This window comes from Chiloscyllium plagiosum, unplaced genomic scaffold, assembly GCF_037043375.1.
Source record: "Chiloscyllium plagiosum isolate Xiang-an unplaced genomic scaffold, Cpla_swu_hap1 HiC_scaffold_27, whole genome shotgun sequence".
Taxonomy (NCBI): Eukaryota; Metazoa; Chordata; class Chondrichthyes; order Orectolobiformes; family Hemiscylliidae; genus Chiloscyllium; species Chiloscyllium plagiosum.
Window position 1 is genome coordinate 2789866 of NW_028270165.1, and position 13846 is coordinate 2803711.

The following is a 13846-nucleotide window of genomic DNA, read 5'->3' on the forward strand; positions in this document are numbered from 1 at the left end:
CACTTTTTGAATATTGCATGCAATTCTGGTCTCCTTCTTATTGGAAGAATGTTGTAAAACTTGAAAGGATTCAGAAAAGATTTACAAGGATGTAACCAAGGTTGGAGGATTTGAGCTATATTGAGAGGCTGAAAAGTCTGGAGCTGTTTTCCCTGGAGCATTGGAGGCTGAGGGGTGACCTTATAGGGATTATAAAATCATGAAGGGCATGGGTAGGATAGAAATATTGGGTCACAGACTTTAACCTCATACTTTCAATGCATTATCTGAGCTGAGATGGCATCTATTGTTAAAGCTATCTTGAGAATGTAACTTTTTAAAAAGTTCTGGGATTTACATATGAAGGAACCAAAACTAATTCATCTTTTGAAAAGATGAAAGATTTAAGCTAAATTTGTTTAATATTACATTCCTGAACAATAGTCTTGTGTGATTCCAGGCAGCTGGCCAATGACAGACGAGCTGTTTGGAGCATGGAATATCAGTACCTGTCACCGTAGCTCCTATTGGCTCCTTTAGGAAGTTCTCCATATACACTTAGGGCTATCTGGCTGCATGAGGGTTTTCAGGTTTGTGTCCTGGATAATATGTGATCATCAGGCATCTGGCAATCTACAAGAATTGCCACCAATGTTATGTTTCTTTAACTGTACTGACCGTGATCACTTATTTTGCAATTTGTTTTTTTTTGCAGGAAGACATACGGAAAGAAATCTGAAAGCAAATGATACATCGACTTTTGACATAACCACTTGATTCATTGGGACTAGAATATCAGCACCCATACCAATCGAGAAGAAATGTTTGTTTTTGTCTGCGTGAGAGATTTTGGATACTGGTGTGGCAGGAAGAACATTGAGACACAGATACGCAAGTGAGGAAGATTCAGGGCACTGACTGTGAAAGGCACTTTAATGATTTACTCAGCTTGGGGGATCAAAACCACACCACCAGAGACTGTTCACCTGTGTGTGCAGGAAGGATTTGTCGATTCTTCCACCTTACTAATGCACCAGCAGGTCCACACTGGGGAGAGACCATTCACCTGCCCGGAGTGTGGGAATGGATTCAGTCAGATGTGCAACCCTGTGGACACGCCAGCGAATCCACACCAGGGAGAGGCCATTCACCTGCTGTCAGTGCAAGAAGGGCTTCACCAGTTCCTCCCACCTGCAGAGGCACCAGTGAGTTCATGTGCCATCGCAGGGCAATTGAAGGAGTGACAGCTGAATGCCATTATCAACTGGACGATCAACCCAGTTCTGGGGACTCATGGGTTCGAATCCTGCCACGGCAGATGGCGGAATTGGAATTCGGTCAGAAGTCTTGAATTCAGAATTGGTAGGGAGGGAAAGACATCTGATTTACTCATATCCTTTTTAGGGAAGGAAATTGCCGTTGTGGGAAAGGATTCACTCAGTTGTCCTAGCTGCATTCTTTACCCAGTCTGGCCTACATGTAGCAGTATGGTTGACTCTTGACTGTCCCTCCTCCCCCCGGGGAGAAATTTACTTGAATGACGGCACGGTGGCTCAGTAGTTAGCACTGCTGCTTCATAGCACCAAAGTTCCAGGTTCGATTCCAGGCTCTGGTGACTGTCAGTGTGGAATTTGCATGTTGTCCGTGTCTGCGTGGGTTTCCTCAGAGTGCTCCGGTTTCCTCCCACAGTACAAAAATGTGCAGGCCAGGTGAATAGTCCATGTTAAATTGCCCATAGTGTTAGGTGCATTAGTCAGAGAGAAATGGGTCTAGGTGGGTTACTCTTCGGAGGGTTGGTGTGGACTGGTTGGGCTGAAGGGCCAGTTTCCACACTGTAGGGAATCTAATCTAATCTAATCATATCCGAACCTAACCATATCCCTCTAAACCCTTCCTATTCATATACCCATCCAGATTCCTATTAAACATTGTAAATGCACCAGCCTCCACCACTTCGTCTGGCAGTTCATTCCGTACACACACCACCCTCTGTGCGAAAACGTTGCTTCTTCGGACCATTTTAAATCTTTCTCCCCTCACCTTAAACCGATGCCCTCCAGTTTACAACTTCATCTGCCCTGGTGAAAAGACTTACAAAAGTTGAGCAGCCAGACAAAATGCAAAAAGAATACAACGTCGAGCTACAGGGAAAAATAAAATTGTGGCTCCAGCCGTTTTTTCTCCTTTTGGCCTTTAGATCCTTTACATCTCTCAGTAACAGTAGTCACCAAAGCGCACACTGCGCATGCTCCGAGGTGTCAGCGAGGAAGGCGCATGCTCACCGGTGTCAGCAAAGTAGTACGCATGCTCCTCGAAGTCCGAAGAACGGCACGCGACTTCCTTTTGATGGACCAATGGTAAAGCCTGGAGGACCGGATGGAGATTGGTCCTCCTGCCAGTTAGAACACCCCTATTGTGTGAATGCAGAAGGAGGACCATAAGCTTCTGTAGCTGCTGTGAAGATTGAGCTTCAGCCCAGACTGTAACTTGCTTCTTCTGTCCAACATCTGTGAGTACAGCACTTTCTTTTCTCACCCCCTATTCCATTTAGTTTTCATTTTGGTGTTCAATTATAGTCATAGAGATGGATAGTACGGAAACAGACCCTTCGGTCCAACTCGTTCATGTCGGCCAGATATTGCAACCTAATCTAGTCCCGCTTGCCAGCACCCAGCCGATATCCCTGTTCATATAGTGTTGATTTGCAGCAGCTGAAAGGAAAGGGAGTGATTCTCTGGGGTGGAGACAGACTCAGGAAATGTTGGACCAGGTCTGTGTCTCAGTTGGCAAACACATGGCAAATGCAGTACCTCAATGTGAAGCTATAGCCTTTGCTGTGGCAAAACAAAAGCAGAAAGGAGGTGCGTTTTTAAATGTGATACATTGGGATGTGGAGAAAGTGAGGATTGCAGATGCTGAGGATCAGAGTCGCACCCATATTCCTAATTTCTTCGTCTCTGCCGCATCTGCTCCCAGGAGGACCAGTTCCAATACCGAACAACTCAGATGGCCTCCTTCTTCAAAGACAGCAATTTCCCCCCAGACATGATCGACGATGCTCTCCACCGCATCTCCTCCACTTCCCGCTCCTCCGCCCTTGAGCCCCGTCCCTCCAATCGCTACCAGGCCAGAACCCCACTGGTCCTCACCTACCACCCCACCAACCTCCATATACATCGTATCATCCGTCGTCATTTCTGCCACCTCCAAACGGACCCCATCACCAGGAATATGTTTCCCTCCCCTCCCCTATCAGCATTCCGAAAAGACCACTCCCTCCGTGACTCCCTTGTCAGGTCCACAGCCCCCACCAACCCAACCTCCACTCCCAGCACCTTCCCCTGCAACCGCAAGAAATGCAAAACTTGCACCCACACCTTCAGATTCCTGAAGAAGAGCTCATGCCCAAAACGTCGATTCTCCTGCTCCTTGGATGCTGCCTGACCTGCTGTGCTTTTCCAGCAACACATTTTCAGCCCACACCTCTCCCCCCCCCCCCCCCCCCCTTACTTCCCTCCAAGGCCCCAAGGGATCCTTCCATATCCACCACAAATTCACCGGCACCTCCACACACATCATTTACTGCATCCGCTGCACCCGATGTGGCCTCCTTAACATTGGGGAGACAGGCCGCCTACTTGCAGAACGTTTCAGAGATCACCTCTAGGACACCCGGACCAACCAACCCAACCACCCCGTGGCTCAACACTTCAACTCCCCCTCCCACTTCACCAAGGACATGCAGGTCCTTGGACTCCTCCATCGCCAGACCATGGCAACATGACGGCTGGAGGAAGAGCACCTCATCTTCCGCCTAGGAACCCTCCAACCGCAAGGGATGACCTCAGATTTCTCCAGTTTCCTCATTTCCCCTCCCCCCACCTTGTCTCAGTCCCAACCCTCAAACTCAGCACCACCTTTCTAACCTGCAATCTTCTTCCTGACCTCTCCGACTCCACCCCCACTCCGGCCTATCACCCTCACCTTGACATCCTTCTACCTATCGCATTTCCAATACCCCTCCCCCAAGTCCCTCCTCCCTACCTTTTATCTTAGCCTGCTTGCCACACTTTCCTCATTCCTGAAGAAGGGCTCATGTCCGAAACGTCGATTCTCATGCTCCTTGGATGCTGCCTGACTTGCTGCACTTTTCCACCAACATATTTTCAGCTCTGATCTCCAGCATCTGCAGTCCTCACTTTCTCCTAAAAGTACAGCTAGTCAGGCAGCATGAGAGTTGATGTTTTGGGCACAAGCCCTTCATCAACAATGATGTGTAGATGTACAATGGGACCTCAGTGTCCTTCTGCACCAGTCACTGCCAGTTGTCGGACAGGTGCAGCAAGCTATCAGCAAGGCAAGTGGTATATTAGCAAGAGGAATTGAGTTCAGAAGTGGGGATGTCTTCCTGCAGTTAGGGGGGGGGGGTCATTGAACGTATTCACTGCTGAGTTCATGTGATATTTTGAACAACAATGAAATGGATGTTTATGGGGGATATTAAGAAAATGGTTTCAAGACCAGCATAGAACAGTTACAGTGTCAGACAGCACAGAAACAGCCCCTTCAGTCCAACTAGTCCATGCTGACTATGTTCTCAAACTGAACTAGTCCCACTTGCCAGTATTTGGTCCATATCCTCTGAATCTTTCCTATTCAGATACTTATCCAAATGTCCTTTAAATGCTATAACTGCACCACTTCCTCTGGACATTCATTCCACACGCGAACCACTCTGTGTAAAATGAAAAATAATGTCCCTCATGTCTTTCAAATCTTTCTCCTCTCTCCTTCAAAATTTGCTCCCTAATCTTGAAACCCCCACACAAGGGAAAGGACACCTGCCATTCATGTTAGCTATATCTGTCATGATTTAATCAACCTCAGTAAGGTCACCTCTCAACCTCCCATGCTTCAATGAAAAATGTCCCAGCCTGTCCATCAAAATGTAGGTATATTCATATCCAGTTATGATCTGTGCAATACTGGTCCAGGCACGAAAGACCAAATGTCCTAGTCCTGCTCCCAATTCTCACCCTCTGTGTCCAGGACAGCAAGAGACCATAAGACAAAGGAGCTGAGATTAGGCCATTCAGCCCATCAGGTCTGCTGATAGCACACAATCGCAGCTGATAAGTTTCTCAGCCCCATTCTCCTGCTTTCTCCCCGTAACCCTTGATCCCCTTGATACTCAAGAACCGGTCTACCTCCGTCTTAAATATTCTCAATGACCTGTCCTTTGCAGCCTTCTGTGGCAATGAATTCCAAAGATTCACCACTCTCTGGTTGAAGAAGTTTCTCCTTATCTCTGTTCCAAAAGGCCTTCCCTTTACTCTAAGGCTGTGCCTTCAGGTTCTTGTCTCTCCAATGGAAACACCTTCCCAACATCCAGTCTGTCCATGCCATTCAGTATTCTGTATGTTTCAATTAGAGTGTGGGACTGTGTATCAGCATTAACCAGACCCTTCAGGGTGAGATGCAGCAGGAATTAGGTTCAGCAAAGTGAGAATGGAGGGAGTGTGTGTGGGATGGAGATTTTCAGCTTCGAGGGAATAAGAGAGTTTGCTATAAATGGGAATTTAGCAGATGGGTCATTGGGCCGAGGAGTGGGAGATGGAGTTTAATTTAGACAAATGTGAGGAGTTGCATTTTGGTCAAGCAATCCAGGCAGAACTGGCACAGTTAAGGGGAGTGTTGCTGAATAAAGACCTTGGAGTGCAGGTTCATTATTCCTTGAAAGTGGAGTCTCAGGTAGCTAGGATAGTAAAGAAGGCATTCAGTATGCTTTCCTTTCTTGGTCAGAGCATTGAGTATGGGAGTTGGGAGGTCATGTGGCCGCTGTCCACGAAATTGGTTGGGCCACTTTTGGAACACTGCATTCAATTCTAGTCTCCTTGATATAGGAAAGATGTTGTGAAACTTTGAAAGAGGTTGGAAAAGATTTACAAGGCTGTTGCCAGACTTGGAGGAATTGAACTACTGGGAGAGGGAGAATAGGCCAGGGATATGTTCCCTGGAGCATCAGGGACTGAGGGGTGACGTTTGGACGTTTGTAACGGGCATGGATAGGGTGAATACCCAAGATCTTTTCCCCAGGATGGTGCAGTCCAAAACTAGACGGTGCATATTTGAGGTGAGAGGAGAATGGTTCACAAGTGTGGTTGTGAAGACTGGACTTTCAGAGCAGCTGTCAAAGATGTTTTGCCCTGACTGGGAGCAGAAGTTGTAACAGTGAAATCTTTCATTTATGAGCAAACAACTGAGTGAGTGAGTACATCCGGGATTTTGGGGGAAAGTGGGAATTCATTGCACTTTGGGGATGCAGCCCTTCCCTATCCAGTCATTTCTGCTGTTGGGTGAGACTAGACCTCAAGATTAGGGGGAGTAGCTTTCAAACAAAGATTAGGAGGAACTGTTTTTCCTGGAGAGTAGTGAATCTATGGAATTCTCTGCCCAGTGAAGCAGTAGAGGCCACTTCAGTATATTGAAGACATGGTTGGTGAATTAAGGGTAGTTTTGACAATGCAGGGAGGAGGAGCTGCGATGGTGCGATTATCTTAATGAATGGCAGAGTAGGCCTGACAGGACAAATGGCCTACTCCTGCTTTTATTACTATGGAACTATAAACCTGCATTTCCCATGGCTAACCCAGCTTCAGGATGACAAGGATTGGATCCTACATATTGAAGGGGTAGTTAAATGGGAAGTTAGGTAAAGGTGGAGGGTTGGCACTGCTAATCAAAGCATTGATCACAGGGTAATCTGGTGTCAGCTCAGATTTCAGGTCCTGATTTCTCTGTCCTCTGTTGATCTCCCTGTTCGCTTAGAGTAAGATGTTGGTCTGTCAGCTCTGCTGGATTTCTGCTGAAGCTTTGACACCCATTTTTACACCATTTGGAACAATAAAACATTGAGTCAATTGAGACCCAACCCACCATCTCTCAGCCTGTCAACCATCAAGATACAGTGTTGTCATAGCAGGGAATCAAACAAGAAAAACGAATCAAAATTAGAAATAAATAGATACTCGTGCTTAATGTTTGTTCACTAGTAAGTAAACCAGAATAGGGCACTATAAGAATCCTGGGAGAACCCTATTTTGAGGAATTCTGTCCCTTACATCTATTAGTACCCAGCTATAATTTACAACAACATTTACAACCACAGAAATAAAGCATCTGTTTCTCAATGTCTGTGTGATATGCAGCACAGAAATAGATTTTTTATTTCTCTCATGCGTGTGTGTGTGTACACACAAGTCCATGGCAGTGAATTTATATTTGCAGCATTATATTTGCCGATACATTCTATTTTGCTCCTAAAATGAACAATCTCCAGGCAGTCAATACATGTAGTATTATGTAAATTCAACTTTTGAAAATAGAACCAGCCTGACTCAAGGTTAGGATACAGACAGGCTCTGATCTCACACCTTGTCTGAGCTGAAATAGAGTCGTAGAGATGTACAGCACAGAAACAGACCCTGCAATCCAACTTGTCCATGCCGACGAGATATCCCAACCTATCTAGTCCCACCTTCTCACACCCAGCCCATATCCCTCCAAACCCTTGCTATTCATATATTCCATCCAGATACCTTTCAAATGTTGCAATTGTACTAGCCTCCACCTCTTCCTCTTGCAGCTCATTCCGTACATGTACCACCCTCTATGTGAAAAGGTTGCCCCTTAGGTCTCTTTTTTATATCTTTCCCCTCTCACCCTAAACATATCCCCTCTAGGTCTGCCCTCCCTCCCCCCCAATCCCTCCCCCCCAATCCCTCCCCCCCAATCCCTCCCCCCCAATCCCTCCCCCCCAATCCCTACACCCAAATCCCTCCCCCCCCCCCACACTCTCCACTCCCCCCCCCACACTCTCCCCTCCCCCCCCCCACACTCTCCCCTCCCCCCCCACACTCTCCCCTCCCCCCCCCACACTCTCCCCTCCCCCCCCACACTCTCCCCTCCCCCCCCACACTCTCCCCTCCCCCCCCACACTCTCCCCTCCCCCCCCACACTCTCCCCTCCCCCCCCACACTCTCCCCTCCCCCCCCCACACTCTCCCCTCCCCCCCCCCACACTCTCCCCTCCCCCCCCCACACTCTCCCCTCCCCCCCCCACACTCTCCCCTCCCCCCCCACACTCTCCCCTCCCCCCCCACACTCTCCCCTCCCCCCCCACACTCTCCCCTCCCCCCCCACACTCTCCCCTCCCCCCCCACACTCTCCCCTCCCCCCCCACACTCTCCCCTCCCCCCCCACACTCTCCCCTCCCCCCCCCCCACACTCTCCCCTCCCCCCCCACACTCTCCCCTCCCCCCCCCCACACTCTCCCCTCCCCCCCCCACACTCTCCCCTCCCCCCCCCACACTCTCCCCTCCCCCCCCACACTCTCCCCTCCCCCCCCACACTCTCCCCTCCCCCCCCCACACTCTCCCCTCCCCCCCCCACACTCTCCCCTCCCCCCCCACACTCTCCCCTCCCCCCCCACACTCTCCCCTCCCCCCCCACACTCTCCCCTCCCCCCCCACACTCTCCCCTCCCCCCCCACACTCTCCCCTCCCCCCCCACACTCTCCCCTCCCCCCCCACACTCTCCCCTCCCCCCCCACACTCTCCCCTCCCCCCCCACACTCTCCCCTCCCCCCCCACTCTCCCCTCCCCCCCCCACTCTCCCCTCCCCCCCCCCACTCTCCCCTCCCCCCCCACACTCTCCCCTCCCCCCCCCACACTCTCCCCTCCCCCCCCACACTCTCCCCTCCCCCCCACACTCTCCCCTCCCCCCCCCCACTCTCCCCTCCCCCCCCCACACTCTCCCCTCCCCCCCCCCCACACTCTCCCCTCCCCCCCCCCACACTCTCCCCTCCCCCCCCACACTCTCCCCTCCCCCCCCACACTCTCCCCTCCCCCCCCACACTCTCCCCTTCCCCCCCACTCTCTCCCCTTCCCCCCCACACTCTCCCCTCCCCCCCCACTCTCCCCTCCCCCCCCACTCTCCCCTCCCCCCCCACACTCTCCCCTTCCCCCCCACTCTCTCCCCTTCCCCCCCACACTCTCCCCTCCCCCCCACACTCTCCCCTCCCCCCCCCCACACTCTCCCCTCCCCCCCCCCACACTCTCCCCTCCCCCCCCCACACTCTCCCCTCCCCCCCCCACACTCTCCCCTCCCCCCCACACACTCTCCCCTCCCCCCCACACTCTCCCCTCCCCCCCCCCCACTCTCCCCTCTCCCCTCCCACACTCTCCCCTTCCCCCCTCCTCCTCCTCCTCCCCCTCCTCCCCCCCCCCCCCCTCCCTGATGAAGGTTGGTAAAATTACAGCATGTAAAAAACATCTGGGTTGGTGTATGAATAGAAAGGGTTAAGAAGCATATGGGCCAAGTGCTGGCAAATACAACTAGATTAATTTAGGATGTCTGGAAGACTTTGGCTGAAGGGTCTGTTTCTGTGCTGTATGACTCTGGCTTTCTACTAATGTTTGCCACATCTGTATGTTCAGTTTCTCTCTGGTGTCAGTGTTAATGCCTTGATGTCTCATTTTGTTCCCCTCTTCCTGGGGGCGTTAACCATTTTGTGTCTGGTTGTTCCTCAAGAAGCTGCATGGCAGGTTCATCCTGAATTAACATTTTTGTTTGCTTCCCAAAATTAGACCTGCTCGCTCTCAGCAGCATCCCAATGTCGTGGAAGATATTAACTTTCAGGTGGAGTCATCCAAACTTCAGAGAGGTGTCAGTCTTGATATTTTTGCTTTTCTGCCCCTGTCAGATCCTGAATCAGTACCTTCAGAATTAGCTAGAATGGAGTGAGAACAGAGAGAGAGAGTGGGATGGTGCTTTCAATTTTGTAGAATATTCTGCAGAAAGTAGAATTGCTTGTTCTGAGTTTCTATTCTGGACTGACAGTGATGACATTTGTAATCTCTCTTTTTACAGAGTATTTGAAGATAGAAGTTTCAAATCAACAGTTGAAGGGCTTATGCCCAAAACATCAACTCTCCTGCTCCTCAGATGTTGCCTGACCTGATGTGCTTTTCCAGCACACTTCTCGACTCACTGTACAGCATCTGCAATCCTCGCTTTGACATCAATATCTGACAGTCACTCAATCCATTAGGACCTCAGCAATTTTCAACTTAGATTCTGTGAGAAGGAGCAAAGCTTTTTGGTTCCTGTTTCAGTACATTTTCAGCATCAGTGGGACTGGATGAGAGACTCTACTGTTGAACCGCACTGAGTGTGGAGCCTGGAAGAGTGATACGGCCTGGAATGCGGAATTCACGGCAGAGAGTGGCTATACACGTGTTTGTGTGCAGCTGAAGCTTTGGCCATGGAGAATCCTGAGGAATCTCACCCTATGGAGAATCCGTGGAAGTGTGGCGACTGTGGAAAAGGCTTCCGTGTCCCGTCTGCCCTGGAGATTCATCAGCGCAGTCACACCAGGGAGAGGCCATTCTCCTGCACCGAGTGCAGGAAGGGTTTTACCCAGGCCTCCACCCTGCTGAGGCACCAGCTGGTCCACACGGGGGAGAGGCCATTCTCCTGCCCTGAGTGCAGGAAGGGCTTTACCCAGGCCGCCTCCATGCTGAGGCACCAGCGGCGCCACACAGGGGAAAGGCCCTTCAGGTGTCCCGAGTGTGGGAAGGGCTTTACCCGGCCCTCCATCCTGCTGACCCACCAGCGGGTCCACACAGGAGAGAGGCCATTCCCCTGCCCCGAATGCGGGAAGGCCTTCAGCAATTCCTCCCACCTTCTGACCCACCAGCGGGTCCACACGCGGGAAAGGCCCTTCAGCTGTCCCGAGTGTGGGAAGGGATTCAGTCAAGTGGGCGCCTTGCGGAAGCACCAGCTGCTCCACACCGGGGAGAGGCCATTCAGCTGCCCCGAGTGCTGGAAAGCTTTCAGTGATTCCTCTGCCCTGCTGAGACATCAGCTGGTCCACACGGGGGAGTGGCCGTTCAGGTGCCCCGAGTGCAGGAGGGGCTTTAGCAATTCCTCCAATCTCCAGACCCACCGGCGGGTCCACACGGGGGAGCGGCCCTTCAGTTGTCCTGAGTGCGGGAAGGCCTTCAGCGATTCCTCTAATCTCCAGACCCACCGGCGGGTCCACACGGGGGAGAGGCCCTTCAGTTGCCTCGAGTGCGGGAAGGCCTTCACCTGCTCCTCCCTTCTGCGGAGGCACCAGCGAGTTCATTTGCCATCGCAGGGGGTTGAAGGAATGACAGCCTAGTGACATTATGAACTGGACTAACAACCCAGTTCCGGCGAATCCTGCCACGGAAGATGACGGAATTGGAATTCGGTCAGAAACCTGGAGTTCAGTATTTAATGATGAAATCATTTTTCGGGGCAAAGAAAACTCCCATCTGACTGACTCATGTCCTTTTTAGGAAAGGAAAACTATTGTTAGGGGAAAGGATTCACTCAGTCGTCCCAGCTGCATTGTTTCTCTGGTCTGGCCTACGCATGACTGACTCCAGATCTACAGCAGTGTGGTTGTCTCTACACAGCTCACCCCACCCATTCACAGGGAGAACCTTACTTGGATACAGGGTATGGATTGAAATTGTTGAGTTAAGCAATACTTTCTATGCGTAAAGGCTGTACCAAGGATCCAGTTACAAAGGGACAACTAGGTGCTAACTAATAGTAAAGAAACGGTGGCACAGTGGTTAGCACTGCTGCCTCACAGCGCCAGAGACCCGGGTTCAATTCCCACCTCAGGCGACTGACTGTGTGGAGTATGCACGTTCTCCCCGTGTCTGCGTGGGTTTCCTCCGGGTGCTCCGGTTTCCTCCCACTGTCCAAAGATGTGCAGGTCAGGTGATTTGGCCATGCTAAATTGCCCGTAGTGTTAGGTTAAAGGGGTAAATGTAGGGGTATGGGTGGGTTGCGCTTCAGCGGGGCGGTGTGGACTTGTTGGGCCGAAGGGCCTGTTTCCACACTGTAAGAAATCTAATCTAAAGTGGGGGGAGTGTGTGGGTTTTGACCTTGAGCTGTTTAAAAAAAATCAGTTACTTTTTTTCTATGCCATTTTGCTAGGGGGATCTGAAGCTGTAACAAAGTTGGGTCACAATAAAGGTTACCTGAATTTACCGTTGGGCTCAGACTCACATTGAAAGCTGTGAGCTCTAAGTAGTTTTTGTTTTAAAGCTGCTCATTTCTTTCAGCCTCCTGCACTAAGTTTCCAATGTCATGTATCAGATGGAGCAGTGAATGAGGAGCTTGTATCATTAGAAATTGTACATTTTTCAGGAGTGCAGATACTGCATTGTTTCAGCAGCATTGTAAAGTTTACTGGCAGCACTGGGAGGTGTGGGATGTGTTCGCGAGAAACTGTTTTGAGGAGCCGGTCTTGAACTGGGGTGGATAAAGTTAAAAATCACGCAACACCAGGTTATAGTCCAACTCATTTATTTGGAAGCACTAGCGTTCAGAGTGCTGCTCCTTCATCAGGTAGCTGTGGAGCAGGATCAAAGCACACAGATTTTATAGCAAAAGATCACAGTGTCATGCAACTGATAGGATATATTGAACAAACCTTGATTGCTGTTAAGTCTTTCATCTTTTTGAATGGGTTGCAGGTTTCCTTAATGTATAAATCTCAGAATTTCTTTTAAGTTACAATCTCATGATGACTTAGGTTTTATAAAAATAGGTGACTTCTCAGCTCAGACAATGCATGGCAGGTGTGAGGCTTGAGTCTGTCTGTATCCCAATCTTGAATCAGACTGGTTTCATTTCTGAAGTAGGAATTTATAAAATACTACATGGATTGACTGCCTGCACTAACTGGCTGCAGATTGTGTGCTTTTTTGAGTGAAATTGCATGTATCTGCAAATGTAATTCTGCAAATGCAAATTCACCCCATTGTGAATTTGCACCTTGTGCATCAGAGTGCGCGTACCATGCTTTGTAAAGTGTGGGTGTGTTGGAGTATAAGCCTCAGGAGTTGAGAGTGTTGGGGTGTGTGTTTGAGAGGTATGGATAAAAGCGAGAGCTTGCATTTTGCGAAAACAAAGAAGTGCAGGACTTGTACAGTTAATGGGAGAGCCCTGGGTTGTATTGTAGAACAGAGAGATCTGGGGGTGTTCAGGTACACAGTAGTTTGAAAGTTGCATCATTGGTAGACTGGGTGGTTAAGAAGGTATTTAGCACACTTGCCTTCATTGTTCACACCATTGAGTATAGGAGTTGGGACATAATGTTGAGGTTATACAGGATGATGGTGAGGCCACTATTGGAGTACTGAGTACAGTTTGTCCTGTTATAGGAAGAATACTATTGGAGAGGGTTCGGAAAAGATTTGCCAGGACTGGAGGATTTGAGTTATAAGGGGAGGCTGAGACTTCTTTCACTAGAGCAGAGGAGGTTGAAGGGTGACCTTATTGAGATATACAAAATCATGAGAGGTGTAGTAAAATTATTAGCAAAAATAGCGAGGTGCAAATGTTGATATGTCGAGCTACCGGGGTGGGGTGGAAGAGGTGTGTGTGTGTGTGTGTGTGTGTGTGTGTGTGTGTGTGTGTGTGTGTGTGTGGTGGTCATTGAGGCTCTATCTTTTTTTCTCCCATTGGCCTTTGGATAGTTGGAAACTGTCAGTAACTCCATCTCCACAGAGTCTACCACACATGCTCCTCAGTGTCAGCAAAAACACCGCCCATGCTTGCAGCTGTCCGCAAAAACGGCGCTATGTTGTTTTGATGGACCAATGAGGAGTACTGGAGGACCGGTAGGAGTCTAGTGTTCTTGTTAAACACAGCCTCTCTATTGTCTGAAGGTGAACCATTAGCTTCTCAAGCTGTTGCTGCTTCTCTCTATGAATGAAGATTGAGATTCACCACAGACTGGAACTTCCTCTGTCCAACATCTG

General features: G+C 50.0%; 1 protein-coding gene across 1 annotated transcript; it reads left to right on the top strand.

Annotated features, from left to right (window-relative positions):
• Window positions 1-739: 739 nt before the first annotated feature.
• On the top strand, window positions 740-12527 carry LOC148142856 (uncharacterized). The gene is made up of 2 exons (XM_087973878.1): window positions 740-2488; window positions 9909-12527. The coding sequence occupies exon 2, from the start codon at window positions 10303-10305 to the stop codon at window positions 11200-11202; it is 900 nt and encodes a 299-aa protein (XP_087830004.1). The 5' UTR covers window positions 740-2488; window positions 9909-10302; the 3' UTR covers window positions 11203-12527.
• The last annotated feature ends 1319 nt before the right edge of the window (window positions 12528-13846 follow it).

Coding starts and splice junctions, on each gene's coding strand:
- LOC148142856 (XM_087973878.1), top strand. CDS start 10,303: ATGGAGAATCCTGAGGAATCTCACCCTATGGAGAATCCGTGGAAGTGT.